We start from the raw sequence: 24,457 nt of genomic DNA on the forward strand, positions 1-24,457 counted from the left end.
GGGCTGTAGGGCAGTGATCCGCCAGATCTGTTCAAGCAGCGGAACCAGACCTTCAGTAGTCCAAATGTACTCTCAATCATGCCACGTGTGCAGACATGTGCCATGTTGTACGCCTCCTCATGCCTGTTCCTTGCCCTCCGTACAGGCGTCATCAGCCATGGCGTGAGTGCATATCGAGCATCACCTACATGGGATGTAGATGTGGGGGATATGTCAGTGTTTGTTGTATCATGTCTTCATCAGATACAGTGCAATCTTGTGTCATTAATCATTCATCCATATGTGCCAAGCAGTGGTTGGACCGGTGGGTGATTACCATTCCTGGGTCATTGTAGTCGACGTTGGCATCTGGATATTGACCAACGAATTGATTTGCATATGTAGTTGCCCCTGCGGGAAATAGGGCTTGGTAAGTATGGCATTGTGCAGTGATGTACACACATGGCAGAGTCAATCAATTGACTGTGATGATGTTGTCGATGCAGGATGTCTCATGTGCAGGCATCATGTGCATTGGGGGGGCAGTGGTGCATATTGTGGGTGGATGTATTGAGTGGCTCCAGGTGCATGGGCCAGTGGTAGTATCGGTTGTGTGTGTCATGTGGTAGAGTGTGTACGGGCACACTGTGGCAACCGGTCATGTGTAGCTTTGTGATGTGTGGGTTGTGCTGACTGTTCACTAAATGGGCAAGGGGGGGTGATTCATGTGCAGTCGTAGCAGCCCACTCACATAGGTCATTGCCCTGGACACACACCCTCCTTCCACAGGGCCTGTGCATTGGCAGTTGTACTCACCCAATAGCCATGTGCTTTGACCAGCGTAGTGTTCCATGTACCGTGGCAATGTTGAATTCCGCAGAACCATTGAGTCATGTGTTGAGCCCGGGAAACGTGCGCAGCAATGTGTTATCACTTGTGCGGCATCACATACCATCTGTACATTCAGTGAGTGGTACAGTTTCCTCTTGCAGTACACCATCTCGATAGCACGTGGTACTGTCAGCTCTATGTGGGTACAGTCTACTACACCTATGCAATTTGGCATGCCTGCAATCAGACACGTGGCGCAACAGGGCATCCAGTACCTGTACCAGTATTTTAGAGAAACAGGGTTGGGTAGCCCGTGCAGCTCAACAACTGTGTGCTGATTAGTTCTGGTGCCAAGAAAATGCAGTACCGACACCACCTTCAGGAGGGGGGGGGGATGGCGGTGGTGATGTCAATGTGGCTGCTGATGTCGTCCTCTATCATGGTGGTGATGTACATGATTGTTGTACGGTCCAGCTGGTATAATGTGTGGATCTTTCCTGGGGTCAAATTCCAGGGTGAGGCCCTGATGCGTGGTATTGCAGGCTGCCTGCGTGGTCGTGCCGGCTGAACAATAGGGTTTGGCATCGGTACGGGGTTTGCTAAGTGCCGCCTGCGCCTCCTCCGCCTCCTCCTCCTCTGCACCATTACTGCCATCACGTGCAGTGCTGCCTGTTGGTTCAATAGCCCCAGTCCCAATGCTACTAGAGCTGCTGCCTGCATAGTTCTGTTTGGAGTTGGCCTGGGTGTGGCCCTTTTGTAGGCTCCCAGTAGCCTGCTGGGTCCAGCTGGGCTCATTTGGTGCACCTGTGGCCTGATTCAGCTCACCAGGCACTGTAGAACGTCATGTTCGCGGTGTCGGCGATACCGCCACCGTAGTCACGGTTTTAGCGCTATTTTTGTGGCAGTGTTTTCATGTCCATGGTACTCGTAATGCTTGCGGTGTTTCGTATTGCCGGTAACGGGGGGGGTTTCCGTGCAGGCAAAGTTTACGGGTGCCTTGACTCCGCAGTGGCGTTTTGTGGTGGTGGTATTTCCGGGTCCATAGGTCATAATTTGACGATCGCGGAAACGGTGCCGGTATGGTTATACCGGCAGCGTTAAGTCCGGACCGGAGAACTTGTAATGAGGCCCACTGTCTCTCGCACTGCACAAACGCACTGCACCCACCACTACAATACCCGCACAAAACACCCAAGCACTACAGGCACACACACACACACACACACACACACACATCCTGCCACCTGCATTGCACACACCTGAAGATACACACACGCACATTGGTATCTGGGAAACGGATGGAAATAGTGCTTGTACTTGGGTTTTGATTTCAAAACTTGGCAATGGTACGTGTTATTAAGATTTTCACACCAAAACATTCCAACAGTGTGAATACCTGGTCATCTGATGGCAAATCCTGTTATACCATAGGAATACCTAACATATGAGTACCTGATCATATTATATAACTATCAGAGACATGCAGGTAATTGCTGGTGAATGGTGTGAGTCCCCAGAGACAGGATACCAGCGCCTATATATCAGCCAAAGTGATTGCCTTTCTTCATGCTTGTTTATTATAAGGAGCAGAGGCAGGAATGAGTCGAGCATATGAAGCTGGTCCTCTTGGATTGTTCATGTTGTTCTCTAAGTCAATCTATTAGAACTTGAATTTAGCTCCTTTGTGAACCCAGCTGCTTATATCTCTTAACCGGGATAACACCTTGCCAGATTTCCCCAAAAGAAAGGGGAGATTGTGTGTGATAGGGATTGCTTCCTGGCTTAGTAGTATTTAGTGTGATCACCCCTGTCTTTCTGTGTCTACGCTGAAGGCAGCTAGAGTTCATCCAGGAAAGTCTTTCAGTCATTTCGCTTTAACTGCTACATGGGCCATGTTTGTTTAAGGGGTAGGTGCTGGGTGGTGCTAGTGGGGAAAGAGGATTTTGTATCTGCACCTTCCAGAGGTTCCAGAACAAGTGTGGGGAAGTGGGCATTTAGATTTTGCTTTTATTTCTTTTTGGTGGCTTTTTATACTGTTGTACATATAGTATAAATAAAACTAGTGTGTGTGTGTGTGTGGGAGGTCCATGGGCTGGTGATTACTAGAGGATTTTGACACTTCCGTAATGGACATGGCATGTCTTACTAATATTTTCAGTTAATGCCAAGTTCATGTGTGTTATTACATGGCTAGACTTGCATTTTGGTGCAGCCAGTCTAGCCATTGTTTACTGTGGCATGACATTTTCTACTAGGCTACTTTGATAAAGCAAGCATGAGAAGTAGTATTACAGTGATAGGCTGATATTTTGGTGTAACGTCCTAGCTATTTCTTACTGTAGCATGACTTTTTTAATTAACTGAGCATCAATGATGAAGAACGCGTGATAAGTGGACATGTTTTCCTATTGTGGCATGTCACTTTTACTGGCCAAACCAGCAGGAGTATGTTCTTACATAGGAGTACTGGCGTATATTGGCAGAGTCAGCTTTGTGCATAATGCCAGTAATGATGGGAATACTGGCATATATGTTGGTGGAGCCAGCAAGGAAATGTATGGGCACAGCCAGCATGAAAATGTTTTTATACTGGAATATATTGCAGGGAATGGCATGAAAATGCATTGGGCAATGCGCCTGTGCCTGTTTGATGACTTACATCGATTGTATTTTTTCATAGGTTACCCCACAAAACCGATTGCAAAAACTGCTTGGCCTTTTACCCAATTTTTCACAGAAAGTGTGCTGCATAATGCACCAATTTAACCCATTATTCAAAACATTTTCTCAGGGGAGGGTGAACAAATCAGGTAGCCAAAAATCAAGAAGGAAAAAGTACCAAGAATCACAAAGCTTGTTGAGATCATGGACTATATAAAGACCATATAAAAGGAGGATGAAGGAGGCCAACAGTGAGGGAGCCAAGATGACATTCCACAGAGTATGTATGTTGGCAAAGATAGTGAGAAAAAGTGGGAGGAGCAGGGGGCTGGGCCAGTTGTCCCAGATCCCAATGGATTGTAGCAACAAGGAGGATTTAGGCGCAAAGATGAACATTTGATAAGGCTGCTCGGCTTTGTAGCCCAGATTCTGGTGGTAGTACAAAGACCACCAGAGCTTAGAGAAGGGGCAACATATGATTAGCCAGCTGTGGCTACAGCCCACACCCTACTTGTAGTCCTAGGACCACCAGAAAATAATGCGAAGCATCGTGACCTTGCTGGGCCTGGAGTATGGCAGGTGCTGGAGAATTAGAAAACCGCAGAAGACCTTGTAGTGAACTCAAGCTCAGGAGGACGACGCTTGGATGTGGTGCTAATAACTAGAGTCTGATAAGCTCTCGGACAGGAGAGGTGAAGGCAAGTGTTGGAAAATCACTGCCATGGCAAGAGTGTGCTGGATCTACTGCTACAGAGCCTAGGAGGGCAAGTCATCTTCCAAAGCAACCATAAAGGCCACGAAAGCATAATGGGGAGCTTTCGATACTCTGCATCTGAGTGAACTGAAAGATCCTTTGAGGCTGCGTCAGCCCAGAGATGTTGTTCAGCAACGAGAACTGGAGCTTAGACTAGAACGCTAGGTCCTTACACTACATTTAGTTACTCCTCCATGCTCATACTGTTACTGTAGATCCTCCCTTTTGTGCTTCAGGTGTTATTTCCCAAAGCTCTTGTAGGAATTCCCCTAACCCCTCCAACTGACATCCTCCCACCCATGGAAAAATTTGCTGAACTGTTCCTCAAGCCTGGGATCGATTGTTGCATCTTCAGTGTGACCTGTTAAAAGTCAATATGAGCTTAAGAATATATTCAAAGAAAGCTTCTTGTGATAACTTAGTATTCCACCCAAAGAGTACTTGAACGCTCATTTGTGCTTATAGCAATAACTACTATTTGCATTTTTCAAATACAATGTATCATTATTGCCACCGAATTCATTGGGGCAGATTCTTAAAAGGTTAAAAAGTATCACAAATGTAAGGAGTGCAGAGAACACGCTGATTTAATTTGCGCTGCTTTCAGACATCTGCGCAGGTTACGCTATTCTCAAAGGTGACATGCGCATTTCAGGAGGAGGTGGACAGTGGGGACAAGAGGTGCTGCTCAGCCCCTTGCATATAATAATGTCGCGGGTGCGCATCCGCCGCTAATGTATGATAGGCTCCCAGCAATCGCGTAGTTGCTGGGAGCACATTTCAGAGACGGCCATTAAAGTGCCCATCTCTGTGAAATGCTTGTAAAAAAGTATTTCCAGTCCATTTTGGAGGATGGAAATGCGAGTGTGGCAGCCGTGATTTTAACCACGGCTGTCACATTGCTAGACTTTGAGATAGGAGTATTAGCCATAATGTAAAAAGTATTCCCCTGGCATCAGTGCCGAAAGAAAAAAAAAATCCTACATTAGATGTTTGGGTCTGGCTAGCGAGCTTGAATGTATCACTATGTGTGTCCACCTTATGAGAAGAAGTTTCTCAAAAGTTAAAGGCTATGGGCAAACCCCACTCCTTATGTTGGTACCTGGTAGGTTATAGATGGTGGCATTGTGAGTGCCTCTGCAACCAGCCCTTTTGTGGTCCTGCATATTTACATATCCTGTGGCATTATGAATGCTGCTGTGACTATCCCTTTAGTGGTTCCATCTGTGGGTAGGAGTGGTAGGGTGGTGAGCCTTCCGTTGACTACCTACTCAGCGATCTTCCATATCAGCATGAGTGGGTGGGTGTTGAACGCCCCTGAGACTATTCATGTGGCACTCCTGCATCAGCATGAGTTATGGGGGGGGGGGGGGGTGAAATATCTTGTGGCTATCCCCCAGATGACCATAGGTGTATGTAGGGATGGTGAGGTTACGAAAGCTCCCGTGACCACCCCCAAGAGATCATAGGTGTTGTAGGGTTGGAAAGGATGCATGCAGTCCTGTGACTGCCATCTGCCTTACTGCAGGGACGCAGTTGGGGTGGTCTAGGGACCCGCTTATACCTCTTCCGGGTCCAGCATCCACTAGCTCTGTGCAGCCCCTTGCTCCTTTGACTATTCCACTGTCAGACCCCAAGTTTAGGCAGGGGACTTGTCACAAACTGTTCAGAGAGCTAAATGTGATTGTAGACTCTCATGTTTGGGTAACATCCAAAAGGACGGGTTATGTGGCCTTGTTCATTCCCAGCAGAGGGGCTCTAACATTTTTGTTAATTGTTGTGTAGGTGTTGGTCCATATTGTTTTATGCTCCATTATAGAGTTAGTTGTGTTATAAAAAAACATATGCAATATGCATGCATAACAAAATGAAATCAATTCCCAAAGGGGGTCCGCTATCGGTCAATCACACAATCACAGCATTAAGATGAAGAGAGGTATGAATATGTGAAAAGGGATCAAATCAAATTCCGGTAAAGGGTCCACTGCAGATGATCTTTAAGCCACATCTTCAATTAATGTATTTTTCTGGTCTCGGTGGGTAACTAGCTACTTCTCTAGTTTATACTTTTAACTCTTGTCAGAGTTGCAAGAACTGCTCAGCACCATGTGAGGCTCAAACGACAGCAAAGATGACTCTTTGCAGTTTTCCCTCTCCAATTTGGTCAGTGAACAGTGCTCATTGGACAAAGATCATTCTGCGTGAACACTGCACAGTCGGAAAAGGAAGAACTCTGTAGCAATCATGTGGAATAGAAGAAGAGGGCAGACAGAAACCAGACTTCCAAGCGCACTCCAAACTCAATACTGTACCTATTCTGGGAGGGGTCAAATCTGTAGGATATGAGGCAAAAGAGCAGAGTATAGTTGCATCAGTTTCATTCAATTTAAAGCCAGTCATGCGTCAGACATTTTTCTTAAATAAAACACATGCAATATTTCCTGCACACCATGCCCACAATCCAAACAAGTGTGCATGTACTGCTTATGTTCAATTAATCAGGAACAGTTAGAGGTTCACAAAAAGCATTTGCGGTTAAACATCAGTAGAGGAGTATGCATGGGTGTGCAAAAGCACTTTTCTTCACAGACACCAACATTTGAGCAAGGATTACCATCTTCAACATTCCCAGTCTAAGGAACTGGTTATGACTAAAAAGATCCAGGATTGGAGTTAGGCCATATATCATTTGTGTAAAGGGGAAAATAGCTAAAAGAAAGAAACATGGCTCAAGCCTGCTTTAGATTCAGAAGTGATAAGAGTGTACCATTGCAATTATGGTGCAGAAGAGGTGAAATCGCAAGATAGGGATCCTCAAGTCAAACTTTAAAGAAATTGAGTAACTTGAGTCGAGCGATAGGACAAGCAGGAAATCCTCCATATATAAGTGCAAATATTCTCTTTGGCAGAACGGCACACTTCTCCCATAGAAATCAGGAAAACACCTTCAATTCATGTCCAAGGTGATAAATGGGGAAGCATGAAATAAAAATAACATTCTTGTTTTGAGGTTTTGATTTAGTGGTATGTGTGATCATTGAGCCCAAAGCAAGATGAGGCTGAGTAGCAACTCACAAAGGGTTTGTATCAGGCGTGAATTGTCCCACATAGCCTTGGCAGCAATACTGCTCAAATGGCATTAGTTGAGAACCTAGTGTATTGGTGAGCAACTTGCAGCCCCCCAGATATTTTGGCCCATGACGCCCAAGATCTCTCACCATGGACTATGCGGAGTGGGGCTGATTGAAGCTGTAGGCCAAACGATTTGGAGGGGAACAGGTTGCCTACCACTGACAGATGTATTAATATGCACACTCCTGAAATGTAGAGTGTGACAGTCTTCTTTCTCTACGCCTTGCTTCAAAAAGATGGGTTTCAATTATGCCTGCCTCCAAAGAGTGATTGTTGAAGAAATTCTCAGGAGTCCTGTAGCTGTACAGGCAGAGGGCAGCTATACAGCTTGCAAGGCCCAATAATTACCCTATTTACATACTTTCTAAACTGTTTACTTCATGCCAGGCAAAGGGCCACCAATCTTTCCATCCCATCCCATAGGGGCACATTGTAGCTGGAAATAACAGAATGTGCCTTTGTTCCTTGGGGCTCTAGACTACAGTAGTGATAGAAAGTATTACCGGCCAGATCCATGACATTTTGCATCCATGTAGGCTTTGAAAGGGGTTTTGATCTAAGCCACGATGGCCATCAGGCACTCTATTGAGAGACTTGGACCACATACAAAAGACTCTGCCTATTTCATAGAAAAGGCAACCCTATTTGGTGACAACTGACCTACCAAAAAAAAAAAAAATTGCTTGAATCCACTGGTGACGACTGTCCAAAGAAACTAGCCTTCATTCAAGGAATCCCACCACACACCCTGGCAGCCGGAAAGCAATTTTCCAGCAGAACATTCTGAGAATAGTTGATTTCAGGTGGCTTTGTGACCTCCTTAGGCTGACATGAGGCTGAACTAATGATGGGCTGCTTCTCAACATGAATGGTTATCTAGTTGTGCATTTAGGGATATCCAACAGAGACAGGTTTGACATATATTCTGATAAAGGTTTGCACACTACACAGAAGGAGTCGGATTCTAAATAGGTTATAAAGTGTCTTGACACTGGTAGCAAGTAACAGCGCTTTATAAAGTGTAAGTGCATTGATTAGACCAATTTCAATATACTGGATTACAGCTTATTATACATACCAAATGTTGGCATTTCCAGAAAAAAAAGCGTTTGAATGTTCATATATCTTCACCAAATATTAGTGTCATTAACATGGCAGTGCATGATTCCCACAGGGGAAAAGGCTAGTAGTCAAAAGGTAGGTGGTTGGCAAGGATCTATTGATTCAACCAAAATAATGGCTCCATCGTATATGTGAAGTCTCGGGCAGGTTCACGCCTTCCAAAAGCCCTCCTCTAAATGGATTTCTAGTGGTACGAGTTGTTGTCTGTTGTGCTGGAAGATCCACTACCTTCCTAATTTATTCACTTAATCAGAATTAGTACCTGGCGGGGGCGTGGCTTAGGTCTCCCAGCCCATGAGGAGGCTCAGAACGGGGGCTTTACCACATGGTACAGTCCCTGCTCTAAGCCTCCTCAGAGCAGGAGGCCGACATCTTCCCCCACCCGATCGCAGATAAGTGTGCACTGCCCGTGACCTCTTCCCCCACTTCCCTTTTCCACATCTGCGCTCCACCCCCACCTCCAAACTACTTACGTTGCGCAGCCTGGTCCCTCTCTGACGGCGGCACCGCTAGTGACCCTGGCGCGTTACTGACCCGGCAATGGCTGCCATGGAAAGGGAGAAGGGACTATGTGGCGCCCATCTTGTTTTTTTTATATTTTTAAGTTTTGAAACGGTGAAGACATAATTTCACAACTTTAAAAAAACACTATTAGTACCCCAGTATAACATACTGGGGTGCTAAAAGCAATAGTACTCCAGCAGAGGCGCATCACTGAGCCGGGTAATTCCACAGGGCTTACGTTAAAGCCCCCAGTACACTCAGGCTTGTAACTGCTGCCCCAGGGCATTACCTGGCCCAGTAATCCCACCCCCCACGCTCGGGTAATATTGCTTACTTAGATGTGCATTTTTTCAATTATTTGCTTAATGTGTCTGACTTTATGTCAACAGACAACTTAATAAGGACTAGATCACTGTAGACTTAAGTTATGCGGTATATAAAAATACACGTGAAACATCAGCCCATGAATATTTCTATCGTCTGCTACCTCTTAAAAGATGTAGCAATAAACTCTGATCAGGTTTATGTTTTGACTCAATCAAGGTTTAACTTCTATGGCGCCAGCTGCCCGGAACAACTTATTTAATGGCTGGCAAAGCTATGGGAGACCTCTAAAGGGTGGGAGGGGGGGACCTGGGTGAGAAAAGGCCTGAATGTTCTTGAAAACCTTAGCGCTTAAGGTCTTTGATCTAGACAGGAAGCGGTGAGGGCATTGGGAGGGAAGAAGGATAGAAAAAGGGGTAGAGGTACAACATTCGCCCATGACACAAGTCAGTTGAGTAACTAGGGCTCGAGGCCCAGTAGTGCTTTCAGGATGCCAGTAGTGCAGGTCCCCATCATTGGAACAGTTGATTGAAGCAGTTTGAGTTCACAATACAATACAATAAACATGTACAGTCACAACACACTTCAAGGCATTCTAAGAGAATAAAATGTGTGAGTTTCAAAAATCAAATAAAACAAGCACGTTGTAGCCAATAAGTCAACATTACAAAAACACTACATAACACAACCAGTGATAAAAGAATTTAGAAGGTATAGTAGGTTCCTGCCTTATAACTCAAAATTTCCCAAAACAATGTCTTCGCTATTGCCACGCTCAATGGATAAATGTTGCTCCTTCAAACACCAATGACTGAATCTCGGTTTTCACAAGAGATCGGGCATGGTGCAGGGATCGGACTCTAGCCTGAATTAGCAGCAGCTCGATCTACTTGACTGTGAGGCTTGAGCAGAAGAAGAAATCACAAATCAACGTCTCCACAGCAAACTGGTTTCACACACAGAGGCCGTCCTCCATGCCCTACCCCTCCCAGTGTTCGTTCAGCGCATCGAGAGGTAGCGTGCCAACAACGAAATGTAGTGCATAAAAACCTCATGCCCTTGTTTTCCCTGCAGGTTAAATACTGTTCTAGCTTCCAGTCATCATTACTTTAAAAAAACACTCAGGCATATAGATTTTCATTCAGCCTTTGACAGAACATCATCCATAATATGATCCCAATGGAACATTGTTAGCTTATTTGCATCATCCTTCATCATGCCTTGAATCTGCTTCCACATTTCAGTTACAATCAAGTCAGGGATGGCACTTTTTATATAAGACAGGCAGGATACCCTGCCACTTCTTCACTACCTATATTCCTCCAGGGTATTAAAATAAAGGTTACCCTTAGGGTAAGTCCACAAGCAAAGCCACTCCAACAACACCACTAGTTTAAGATGCACTAGGTCTTCAACTGGTTGGAGTCCTATTTCATCCCTCATGATTGCTGTCTGCCTCCCCTGCGATAGCCTGAGGAGTTTGCGTATAGGGGCATTTTCCATTCCTTAGCACCTGAGCGGGGGGACCTATACCACAAATTGGTGCCCCATAAGTTGCTGTGGACTGAGACTTGTTTGATTACTGGACCTTGAAATCGACCTTTCAGCCACAATACTTCATTAGCATCTTGGCTGAGCCTAGATGCCACCTTAGATTCATATGGTGGCTGGCCAGCCTACTTCCTGGAGTCAAAGATCATTACTTTTTCAAAGTCTTTGTGCCAACCTCCCACATATGAAATGATCAGACAGGTTTAGACTTTTAACCTGGCCTTACCAGCATTATCTTCAATGTTCCCTTGTTTATCACTAGCCTCCTCCCATTGCATAAAGACTTGAATCATGATAGACGATCCTGGAGGCCTACCTGTAAGAAGGTTAAACAATCTAGGCACTAGGACACCACATTGTCAGATGCGCGTTTTTACACTTGAACCATAACAACATGAGGCGAGGCCGATATCCATGTTAAAATATTCAAGAAGATTTCAGAACTGAAATGAACAACATTTCATATGCACACAAAAGTCTACCACTTTGCAAAAAAATAAAGCCTTGAAAAAGCACCTGAGTTGTTGTGAAGATACAGAAAATTAATGGTTTAAATACCCCAAAATAAAAAACTTTAACCTGTCATTTCTTTCACCCTTGACCTTGTATCCTACGGCTGCTATGTTATTCAGAAGAAGCATTTGAATTACCACAAGGAGGGATGGGTCAATATGATTCCTCATAGAATTTCCCATAGCTTGGGTCTATTTAGGATGTCAAATCCCTGGCACATATCTATGAATTCCATACAAGAGAGATGCCCTTTGCCAAGCATATTTGGGAATGATCAAATGCAGTAGGGCACAATGGTCAACGGTGTCAGTGTCACGCGGACAGAGAAACAAGGAAATGGGCCTATACTAGCTAGAGTTCAGTTCTGAGCCCTTTTTAAACATTTAGACAATTATTGCCCGACTCTATGATTCAGACACACTCTCCATAGTCAGCACTGTGTGAAAGGGTATGCATAGAAGTAGGACCCGTAATTCTGAGGTTTATTTGTACAAACCTAATACGACGTGGTGCAATCCGTAGGACTTGGCTGTGATATCAATACCGGTTCTACCTCCATCATGGTAAATGGTTCCAGTTTACTACTAGTATCTTGGAACAGCAGAATAAATTACCTGCAGTAATTCTTGTAGATATTTGAGGGTTAAAAAAAACAAAATGTATTGCCCAGGGTATGTGTGCCAGCAAAGCTTTGGCACCGATAATTCCCTGTATTAACTATCTGCCCAAAAGCCCTTAGGATATCTTCTTAAGAGGCCTTTATGGTATTTATTGTTGACTTTGTGAACTTGGTGATATCACTACCAGGTCTTTGTGACGATGACCTGGAGGTCACCTTATACTACCCATGAATACAAACAGCACTATGGAGTGGTCTCAATTAATATTGGGCTACACTCACAAAAGGTGGCTATATAATGGAACTACTTGTTATTTCATGGCCAGAGACAGCCACGTGTAAATAGATAAATGAACCAAGTCATAACATTCACCCTAGCCAAATGTCTCTAATCTGTGGTAGGTGCCTCATCCTAACCCCATGGTCTCACAATGCCACTGTGGTGACTTAGGGAGAAAGGGGTAGATGATCCACAGATTTTCAGGTCTGATAGAAAGACTTCCCTTTTAATCTCTCACACACACACACACACACACACACACACACACACGCACACGCACACACACACGCACTCCAAATATTATGACTATCTTCAACCGCAATAAAACAAAGACCCTTAAATCTCATCAATGTTATAGCATCTAGCCTTGCCAATCTCTTGGATTGCAAAGTATTCATTGTATTTATGTCCTAGAACTTGTTATGATTCTCTTAAATGACAGAGGAGGAGCATCTTGCCAAGGCCCTTTCCAGTGTCTTTACAGGACTTGGCTCTTTCACTATCTGTTATTTCTCAGATTCCATGATTCAGTTGGACTCATGAACTGCCATGCGCCAGAGCAGGTCAGTTGGTCTGTTTATCTCTACCCAACTACGTGCATGTTAGATATCGTTTTCGGGAATGTATAGCTCACAATTTGCTTTTAAAGAGACCTATAAACTTATCTTTCTTTTTGTCTGTTTCCTTTCCACCTCTCCTCCCAAGAACCCTCCACTGTTTTTCCGTTAGTTCCCTAGAGCAGCCTATATGCATTTCGCATTTTATAAAACAATGAATAAATACGTATTTTGTCAGATGTATACGAATTGCTCTACTCACAATTGATCGCGGGAGAATTTCTCGTGGGAAAACTGATCTAATTTATTGGGTCAATTAGGACATATACGCTGGGGGGAACCCTCTGCAACCCCCCACCCAATCTAAAAAACCCTGCAACCCCCCACCCAATCCCCTTATATTATTTATTATCCCAAACCCACCCCACACATATATAAAAGAACTAAGATACAGTTAAAGGTCAACTGTGCAGAAGGTCAATTAGGACCACCATTATTAGGTCAATTAGGACAAAAGGTCAATTTGAAAAAGGTCAATTTGGGTAATTCCATTTTGTCTCAGCTTCTATTTGCCTCAAGGCACCATGCTAGAACTGCTCTTCGTTCACACCTCCAACCTATAGCGAAGCCTCTTTTCAGGAGGTTTCAAATTCCAAAAAGGTAACCTACAAAGCCTGCACTCTCACTGCTTATCAGGTGTTCCCCTATCATTGATCACCACAGTCTGTCTCACCAAAGTGAAGCTGCCTCAATGAACTTTAACCTGTGCCACCTACCAACATATTTATGTTTGTTTCTATTCTGCTATGCATTCAGGGGTACATCACAGTGAAACCCCTCTCCTGATGCATAGATCCTTCAAACCATGTATGAAGTGACAAAATCAAACTGGACCCTTTCTGGCAAAACGACTATAAATGCTTCCAAAGAGAAATGTCTGTAGGACAGCTCGTCTTTCCACCTCCAGCACCCTGTTCCCTGTTATCTCTCTATTTCATATCTAGGACTCCCTTGTCTAACCACACCATACATGACAATTCCCTTCTTTTAGGATGACAATTCCCTCCTTTTAGGTCACTGTTGTATAGTGAAGAGGGAAACTTCTAAATAAGTGTTCCCATACAGTCGGTTGCAGAAAGTATCTGGCCTGCCTAGCATAGGGGCCAGCACTGTATTACCAGCATGCAACCATTCCATAATTGTCATGCCGCAGGACCCTAGAGAGCTTGCCCCATCACTAGGCATCCACCACTGTTTTGTAGAGGGTATTCTGCTGTGGTATGGACTTCTGTGTGATAGTACTTTGGCCAACTCTTCCACTTGTTTGGCCTCTAGTTGCATGTTGGTCACGGATAGCGTGTACCCATTCAGTCATCATGGGTATAATGGCTTCTTCGTTTGGTTGGCCCTCAAGCTGGCAAGCTATGTGGTCTGCCCATTTCCAACATTTTGTGAAGCGACATACCTGACACACATACACTTTGATGCAAAGCTACTCCAAGACATCTGTTTATTGATCAACATGCAGAACAGCATGCCACAGACGAGCCTAACATGCATTTGAGCCTAGTGTGCATTTAAGGACTCATGCTCCGCCTGATGTAGCTGGTACTGGCTAATGTTCTGAAGTAAGTTATTAGGGAATCCTTCATGGCTGTGTATGACCACCATCACTTTGTGGGAACATGTTAAACAACCTGTGGTCCACCGTACTTGCCAGGAACAGCAGCATGGATTTTTTGGCAAGACATTATCTTCCTTGGTCACAGTAAAGTACATTTTGAAACTATCACCCCACCTTCCTCTCATATATGCAGTGAGGTCACCAATAGTGGCGGGAGAGTGCTACAGAAGACCACTTACATTACATTATACTAAACTCTGGAATCAGAGCATTTTGAAAGGAAAACTGTGACAACGACCACCCAGACTGCGTAGCTTGTTCAGGGGACCCGCCTGATGTGTCAAATTATACATGTTCGTTGTCTTGAGCCATTGCGGTGCACGGTCACTCTATTGACGTCTCAGCAGAACATTGCGTCCACCAGGTGAGCACAGGACACCAACCTGTGCAGGCTGAAAAGTACAAGATGTGGGTGCCACCGGTCACAGAAGCACTAGCACCCCAACGTGTGCCGCTTGCCTGCACCACTGGGCAGTAGTAGCATCACTTGCTGGGGAGGACGAGGTGAACCTGGAAGTGTGGATGTGCGGGAATGGCTGGCACCATTGCACACACAGGTCAAAGGAGCCAGGGACTGGCCAGTATGGCCAAACTTGTCTTCAGCAGCAGCAGTAGCTCATCTTCAGTAGCAGTCCATCAACAATTCGGGTACGAATCTGAGGAATGCACAGGATCATCCCTGGATTGTGCAAACCAGTCTAGGGCATTTTAAAACACTCCAGAGGGTGCAGGGTTGGGCTCAGGGGGAGCCCACTTCAGTACTACAGCCATTTTAGGCGCATATTGTGGGCCCCACAGAGAAAGAAAGGCCACAAATCCATATGGCCAGGTGCACAACGAACTTATTAGCACCCTAATAGCTACCAGGTAGACCCATTTGGCTACTAATACAGTAGCAATGGCTACACCATCGAAAACCAAACGAAATGCTGCCACCAGTTTACTCCACACCACACTTATAAGGGGATAGATTCACCCTAGTAGCAAACTGGGGTGCTTAATGAGCATCTTTGCCCAGGAATCTACATGGGCTATGAGGACACCACATCAGGAAAAGGGTTGCAGTGACAGAGGGAGTACATTATAAGTCTTCCTGTTCATAGAAATAAAGTCAAAATGGGAATCAGCCCCATCAGCAATACATTGACTATCTGCCTCATTCAAAGGGGGTGCTGGTTGTCTCAGTTGCCCACTCTGGTGGCAACATCTTACACTCTTCTGTGTCTTTCTCCCTCTGCCTGCACAGCCTTTGCCTATCCTTGGCTTCTCACCAATGCCAAGTTACATTAGGGATTCTTGGTTAATGGAGTTTGCATTGTGCACCCTTCCCGGGGCTTTCCTTCTCAGGCATCCATCTTCCAATGGGGGTTATGTCTCTGTGCCCCCGAATACTGTTCCTTGTGGCAGTCACTTTTCTGCCTACATTCATGACAAGGCAGTCAGTATATTGTTTTTACCGCTGCAATGTGTCCCCATGGGAATTAAATAAGCTTGCAAACTATCCCTGGCGTTGGGGTGTGGACCACAACTTGACACCTGAGCTGTGCTTCACTGATGTTCTACCTTTTCCAGTGACCCACACCTTGCTCTGGTTCATGGTGAACCCTAACACCATTGAAGGTTGCCACAGAAACGTATGAACCTATCACGCTTTGCCTAGCACCAGGGGCACTTTCGGCAAGCCATCAACTTGGCCTGTGGACAGAGGTCATCTTGCAGAAAAATCCTTAAAGGTGCATGCCCAACCAAACCTCAAGAAAGCGGAATAGCAATGGGGCACTGGGGATTGGTGCCCCATTGCCCCCGTGCCTGATGTGTGTCCCTGGAGACTTTTTGGCTGTTGCTGGAAGTGCCCATCCATGCATGGCTGTTTTCAGAAAGTGGGGGACACAGACTGTGTAGGCCCTGCAGGTTTTACAAACCAATAATGTGCAGGATGTTGGTGTTTGTTGTGCATATGTTGTGAGGTTCACCCCCCTCCCCTCCTCAAATTCAATATACAAATAAGATGGCAGGCTTTATAGGTTAACGGCAGCAAAACGTCATGTGCTGGAGAGCGTGAACTCAAGTTTCTACCCATCAAACTTGTGGTCCAGTTCCAGATCTGTCTTCCAGCGTCAGTTCAAAAAGGCATCCAGCTTCATGTCCTCTCAAATCAACCCTCGCCGTCCAGTGAGAAGTCTCCACTCTTCTCGTCTTCCCTTTCTTACTCTACCTAGGCAATGATTTGCCTCGAATGGCGGATGTCCCTTCTCGGTTGTGGGCCTCACTCTCAACTCTTTTCTGTTAGCGATCCAGTCTGACGCCCCCTACTCCTTCTCCCGTTGGCTCAAGTCATGGGTCTTTGCCATTGCTTTCAACTGCTAATACTCACCGCTTCTCCTAACAAGGCTAGCGCCAAGAAACCACACTTGGCGTACCTGCAGTCTACAAGGTGCACTACAAATAGAAGCAACATTTAGGCAGACTCACGGCTGCTTTCCAGTCCCCCAAAGATCAGTGCTATGCAATGGATGTGCTATCATTAAAACCCGAATACACACTCTGGGGCATAACTGACTAGTAATTGATTGGCGGCCCATTGACCTGCTTCCAGACTACTGCAGTGGCTCTATAAATATCGAGGCTGCACCGGCCCAATGGATTCCTAGTCCTTAATGATAAAACAGTAGGACATGACTCATGCCACACGTTGCACAATAATAAACAACTGCTTCCCTAATTAGAATCACGCCAAAAGGTGACTCACGTTTGTGACAGGATCGAAGTAACCAACATGGGCCCCGGAAAAGCATTTCATAGCGACAGGCCTTTAAAAAGCCCAATATTGGCAAATGTTAAAAAGAAGAGATTTGAGCGATAGAAAGGAAAGCTTCATAATGCTGCTGTTCGCCCGTGGCGTGCATTGCGCATGCCCCATGCACCTGTTCCAGCCAGGCGCAGGACAATGCGTTTCATTTCTGCACCTTTCACAGCACAACCCATTTGATAATTTTGGATGGGCAGAAACACCCCCTTATTTGCGCAAATGCGCAAGTGGGAGGAGGGCATCTGAATGTGCTCACACCTGATGCGCACATTTAGATTCCCTTTCTGAAAAGGGTGCAGATATTTTTTTGAAAGTGATGAGTTGCGCTCTTGCGCATTTCATCACTTGAGCGAAACAATGTTTTGGAAAATCGCTCGTTTTTAATGCTCCTGAAACCCCCTATTTTTCAGAGTGGGAGTTTGAGAGTAAGGAGCGCAGGATACCAGAAGCTGGGTCGGACTGGGGCATACCATTTTCTCGGGCAACAATTAAAAAGGGGGTCACAGTTGCAAATGGCAACTCATTCCTTTTCTGACAGACTGAGTAGTACCCAAGGGGGAGTTTTTTTGATAAAATGTGATACACATTGTGCATTTTAAAGACTTTATTCAGTCAAAGTCAAAACTACTAGCCTCATAGTGAAGAAGCTCATCAAACTGGCCCACTTTGACCAAACAAACTGGCCCACACCAGCATGTTTCGTATAGGTTAGGACATTGCCCTGTTGCCCTATAGGCCAGGCCGAGCCTGACCAGAAGGCAGAGGTGAATAAATCATGCATAAAAATAGAGAGATGTATAATCACTCTGCATGAAGGCTTCTGCCTTTGCAAAACCTCAAATCAAAATGTAATAAGGTTTCCATGTCAACTATGTACAATGGCTAAGGCCAAACAAATCAAACGAAATACATTCTCAATAAATTAAAACATCTTAAAACCAATTTAAACATCGGTTTCAAAACAAAATGTCTATCTTAAGTCTAACTCATCTTCTGATGTAAGCAGTGGTCGAAGTGTATGAAAAGAAGTAGTGGAAATATGTTCCCTGCTGTCCTGCCCCGCCCCCCACAAACCCTGTTGCCATGCATCCTCCCGCGCGCACAAACCCTGTTGCCATGCACCCTCCTGTGCGCAACACAAACACCCAAATACACGTGCCTGCTGGTTAAGGGAACGTGCAGTGCACTGAAGTGCAAGTTTCAACTGCTTCCTCCACTTTTATTTTAAAACTAAACCATTCCGTACCAGTTTCTTTTTAAAATAGAAGTATAGGAACATTAAAGGTAATAAAAAGAAGCAGAGGCGCACCGCTCCCAACCGTTCCCGCCCACTTTGACCTCTAGATGCAAGTGAATAACATTTGATATGTCAGCTTCAAGTCAAAAAAGCAAAATAATGTAAAATAAAGAATTCGACTCATAACCAATTCTGCATAGAATATTAAAAAACACCTGTGTTACATTTGAAAAGGATTGCAAATGGTCAAATTACAATGTGCATTTCCATTGGATGACTATTCAAGCACAAGGTGAATACATTTTGTATTTAAAAAAGTGAATTGTGATGTATATCCTGCACGTGCTTGCACGCAGCTCACCTTCCAGTAAATTGGCATAATGAGAACCCACAGGCTTGTCTAAGGCAGGGTACATGTTGAATAGGTTCGCCACAAAAGCAGTGTTGAGTTTAGTGTTCCCAGCAACCACGTCCGCAGGGGTCACAAACTGTCGGCAGCCCATCCTGTCGGCTTGCTTCAGCATAAGTTCTGCCCTTTTCAGATCATTCTGCTCCTGCAGATACCCACCAAAAGAAAAAAAATATTCACATGTTAGAGGAACAGGACAGTGTACATTTTATTATGGTAAGAGATCATGCTTTGGGGTTCGTTTCTTTTTAAAGGGCCTTGTAAGGCCAAACCCAGTTAAAATAAAGTTGATCAATTCTCAACGGTTTCTCTTGTATCGAGTTGCAATGGGATTTTGAACGTCTACTAAATTGCTTGATAGGTATTTCTATTTGGTTCTAACTGCTACTCGATACAGGTACATTCCAGTTGATTCTAGTTCATATTTATAGTTCATTACTAATGCGCTTAATACCAGCGAGTGGTTTCTAAGCGTGAGATCGTGATTCTAACCTGTGTTGCACACCGTTGTCTTTCTTCCAAGACAAACGCGTTGTCCCTGAGCTATCCTTCCTCCCCAATTTGTCACTTGGATCTTGTCATTGGTGTTTAATAATGTGGCATTAACACCCCGTTCCAAGGGCTGGAACGGGGGTAAAAGCCAGGCAGCCCAAGTTAATGGCTCGAGCGAAGCGAGGGCAGTTAACAAGGGGCCCAGGCCGTTACCCCCGTTCCAGCCCTTGGAATGGGGTGTTAACACCATTGCACCCCGGGTTCCCGCTTTGGTAACCTCGGGTGCAAAAATAAAAAAAAATGGTATTTTCATTCATTGAACGGGACGCAGTAGGCGTCCCGTTCAATGAATGAAAATACTTATCCAAAATAGCCCGCCTGGTCCCCTGAAACAAGAACTCAAAGCATATAAGACTGGCTCCCTCGATCCTACACTTTGGAAAGGAACTGACAACTCTTCAAAAAACATCTGGCCAATCACAGATCGCTTCGCTCAGCACTTATTCTCCCCTTCTGGAGCTCCAGCCCTCCTTGCTCCCCCTACTTCCTAGCTCCTTGGCTATTGCTGCACTTTTATTTGTAACCCACTGGGTGCACCCCCTATGTATATTGCTTCACACATTATAAATCCCACATGTACGTACGTACATACGGACGAACGTACATACATACATGGCATAGCCCATTTATCAATAATGACATCCGCAGGCTTTATTCAGAAATCCTGTATTATGCATATATAGTACTTTCTGAGTACGGTCTCCAAGTAATTGTACCATACTGAACGGTCAGATTCGGTCAATCAAAAAAATGGGGGGGCAATCGGTTTAATATCAGATTTCTTAATGTTATTCCACAATATTGAGAAACCAATGGAAAACTGTCATTAGATTAGTCCTTTAGTTGACTTTTCATGCACGTTGCTTCATCAGGGAAGACCATATTATTACGTCAACGTTTCATGTATTATTCAAATATTTCTTGTACTTCCTATTCTTACGAGTGCCTTTCAGAATGGTGAAAATTAAGTGTTGAAGACTCGAGAATGAATCAGACGTAGCAATATGAGGCTGGTAATTTTGTCAGGCAAGTTTTTGGCCCATTCAAAATCGGCTGTTCACGGTCTTAAACAATCAATGATCGCTACGTCTGTGTTCACACTTTTTTGAAAACCCACTCAACCTTCACAATAGTTAGATGCAAATATGACTTACATTGAATCCAGAAAAGTCAATGTCAACTGGGATGCCATCATCCTTGCCTCCTTTAGGAGCAATCTGCTTCAGAAGATGGTAATACGCCTTGGAGTCCTGAAAGAGTGACACACAGGGATGGTCAAACGGAGCAATACTCATAACACTTTGTCCCACTTCAAAATCTTTAATGCATTAGATTATTTTAATTTGAAACCAAACTAAAATATAAAAATACAACGAAGTGTGATGTGATTGTATAAACCAATGTTTGTTGGGTCCGTCACTTATGCTTACAAGATATTTGGGTCCTAGACAGCAGACTTCTTTAAAAAATATATATTTCATTAATAGAGCTTTATATTAAAACATTAAAAAAAACTTTGCACAATGCACACATTCCAATAAAAGCAGCAAGACAAGAGGGTATTAATTAAACATGCCTGTCTGTCGGAGTGGTGATGGAACACTCTTCAGAGTGGGGGTGCTGGCCAATGGCATGGTGTTTGCCCCGCCACACATCCCGAAGGTCATGGTATATGGAGATTGCAGACCATGCCTTTGCCGCTTGGGGAAGCACCTGTTGTGATGTTGCGGACCTGTCCATCTCCAGAGTGAGGGCTAAGTTAAAGTCACCTACCCAAATTATCTCATAGGATGGGAACTTATGTATATGTCGGGCGCATTGGTGAAAAAAAATCAGGCGTGTCTGTATTAGGGCCATAGACGTTTATGAGGACAAATTTTGTGCTGCCCAGATCCCCCACCAGAATTATGTATCGGTCTTCTTCATCCCCTATCTGTTCATGCAACCTGAATAGAAAAGAACCATGTGTATATGTAGCAACCCCTCTGGAGTGTGTAGAATAGGACGAACAGTACCTATGTACTCCCCATCCGGGTAGCTTGGGGAGCGGGGCAGATCGAGCTAGATGTGTTTCTTGCAGACATAGGACATTGACCCTATGGGCCTTGCTAATGCTCGCTATCATAAGGGGCCTCTTCAGATTTGCAAGTCCCCGCACGTTCCAAGTCATCACTGTGAGGGGCTCACCTTGTATGCCACCTGCCACCATTGCAGGCATCCCATATTAAAGGTAGCGACCACCCGTACCTGCACCCACAGACGAGACATAATTTAAAGTCCCCTATGTTCTCGGGACCCCAGTTGGGCAAGTAATTTATGTGAGTTGTGCTGCTACTAATACTTGTGTAGTTACCCGCATTTCTCAGGGTTAACTGAGATCTGGCAAAAATCCCCCCCTGCCTTTACCCACCCACGCCAGAAACTATAACCTACCGGCTCACAACCCTCCCCCCCAAATCCCTTACCCCTGTAACCATAACTAAACTGTACCGCAGTGTCTGCAGCATGTGGGGCTCTGAGGGCAGCCCCAACGCTCCAAGTGACAACGGCCAAAAAATATAACTTGCCTCCCTGTGCTCCAGCTCCCTATATACTGAATATTATCAAGGGACCAACGAGGAACCCTACTATTTACTTCAAAGGATATCATCATTGGGTCAGGGTGAGTGCCGAGGCGACACACCCGGATCCGGCAGGTTCCTGGCAAACAGTTCCACCGCCTCCGGCGCAGTGAAGAACACTGTTGAGCCATTATGCTGTACGTGGACCTTGGCCGGGCACAACATAGAATATTTTATTCCTTTACCCCGCAGGATGTTTTTCACAGTCTGGAATGTTTTTCTCTGGTCTTGGACCGCCGGGCTGAAGTCCGGAAATAGCCGTATGGTGGAACTTCCCCACCTTAGCTCCTTTTTCTCCTGCGCTGCTCGTAGTATGGCATTCCTATCCTGATAGCAAAATATCCTGGCGATTATGGGACGCTCCGGGGCCCCTGGGGACGGCCTCGTCGCCAGTGAGTGATGCGCACGTTCCACCATATACATACTTGATAGTGGGGGATTGTCCAGCACATCGACCAGGAGTTGCTCAACACATTCTTCCATGTTGTCTGTATGCGTAGACTCTGGGACTCCCATGACGCGTATATTATTCCATCTTGAGTGGCCCTCTAAGTCCTCGTTCTTAGCTGCAATTTTTTTAACCACTTGCTGCAAGCTGACAACTTCGTGCGGCAGGGACGTTACGTTGTCCTCGGTCGTCCCAATCCTCTGTTCCGCCTCTTCCATGCGCCCACACAATTTCTCTATCTGCACTGCTGAGATGTCCACCTTACAGGTGAGGGCATCGATTTTTGGCGCCAACATTATCAGTACTGCCCTTTAATGCCAGCAGCGTCTGATTCAGGGCATCAATGTCCACCTGTTCTGTTGACTGGGCATGCACGCCCGAGGTCACCGGCTGGGCTTGCTCTGTGCGCGCAAATTGATCCATCCTCGCCCGTTTTTTAGGATTACCCATACTGGATTGAAGGGGCAAGTCTTAGTCAATTCCTGGTGGTTCTCGTGTGAGTGACTCTGCCGTGACCTTCCTAGCCTCGGGGATTCATCCAGCTCACTGCGCTTCCAGCTACTATTTTGCCCTGGGATCATCAACCAAGGGGCAGCTTGTATTACCCCAGCCACCACACCAGGAATAGCCAGGGCAAGTTGCAGGTTCAGACAGTTATGAGCGCAGCACCGCCGCTGTGTCATGCAGTATTACCCTGCCACTCGTGAAGTCTGCGCTGTTTATCTGTGGGCCACCCCTGGCACCCGGGTTGCCTCTACAATTAGTTTCACCTTCCAGAGCTCGTATTGTAGCCCCGAATCGGTGGTCCTGGCCAGCAAGGACCAGCAGACCCTTGGGCCCCCCAGCCCCTGGGCAACCGCTATCCACCAACAAGTGTTATGGCAGCTCCAGTTCCCACTCCGATCCTATAGGCACACCCACCTCAGGGTCATACCGTCTCAATCCAGGGGGTCCTTCCAGACCCGACGATACAGACCCGCTTTATCTCCAGGGTCTCTACATGCAGGGACTGGCACTTCCCCAGTGAGGAATATCCAGCAGGCCTCTATGCAAGTGCGCCCCACCAGGAGGATCTTGTGGGCTCGCTGCTACTCGATCCACACGCTGTACCTGGGATCCGGTTTCTTGTTCCTCACGCCTCCACAGTTCCTGGGCACCAATAAAGAGAGGTCACAGGGCTCACGGAGGATGTCACTTTGAGCCGTTATCCCCCAATCCTCACCCCGCAGCCACCACACCGCACAGGTCAGTGAGCAGGGGAGGGGACCCGGGGGGGCAGCCACAGGTCCTCCGTCCGTATCTTTACCGCCTCACCAAGGCTGGCCGCAGACACACAAGACGCACCCCCGCCCCTCCAGGGTGCACAGTACTGATTACTGCTTCTCCCCAGCAGAGTCCACAGTGCCCACCGCTGTTGGAGGATGATGACCGCAGACAGCGCCCGCCACGCAGCGGCTCAGTACCTCAGCCCGCCACGTCACAGCTCACCAGGGCGCCCCACGCCCTCTCCGGCAGTGCAGCTCCTGTCCTCAGCTCACTCGCCCAACAAGAGGCAGTCCTCCCGGGAGCCACACGTCCCAAGGCTCGGCAGCGCCGCCCCTCCCCCCACTCCATGCGGTCGGTCATGGCCTGCAGCTCCGCGCTTCCCCAAAACTGCACTGTGAGGCGGCAAACAGCTCTACAACTTCACTAAGATAGGAGCAGTGCACACGCCACTCTTCTGCTACGATCACTGAGGGGAGCCGGGCATGAAAGGCAGGATGTTCAGCAGATAATTCAGTTGGCGTTGCTGGAGCTTTTCTGGCGGCGACCATCTTGGTTCGCTGCGCAACAGCGCCCCCCGTCCCAACACTATTTAACGTGCTCATTG

General features: G+C 46.0%; 1 protein-coding gene across 3 annotated transcripts in view; it reads right to left on the minus strand.

The window, feature by feature from the left end:
* Positions 1–24,457, minus strand: part of PLS1 (plastin 1) — a 697,248-nt gene that overhangs the window by 66,081 nt on the left and 606,710 nt on the right. For all 3 annotated transcript variants that reach the window (XM_069618268.1, XM_069618269.1, XM_069618267.1), the window contains exons 9-10: positions 20,673–20,768; positions 18,919–19,111 (exon numbers count right to left, since the gene is read on the minus strand). In XM_069618268.1, coding sequence (XP_069474369.1) covers positions 18,919–19,111; positions 20,673–20,768 — 289 coding nt within the window. The remainder of the gene's footprint in view (positions 1–18,918; positions 19,112–20,672; positions 20,769–24,457) is intronic.

The sequence above is a fragment of the Ambystoma mexicanum genome, chromosome 10 (genome assembly GCF_040938575.1).
Source record: "Ambystoma mexicanum isolate Mex_15411 chromosome 10, UKY_AmexF1_1, whole genome shotgun sequence".
In the NCBI taxonomy this organism is placed as follows: Eukaryota; Metazoa; Chordata; class Amphibia; order Caudata; family Ambystomatidae; genus Ambystoma; species Ambystoma mexicanum.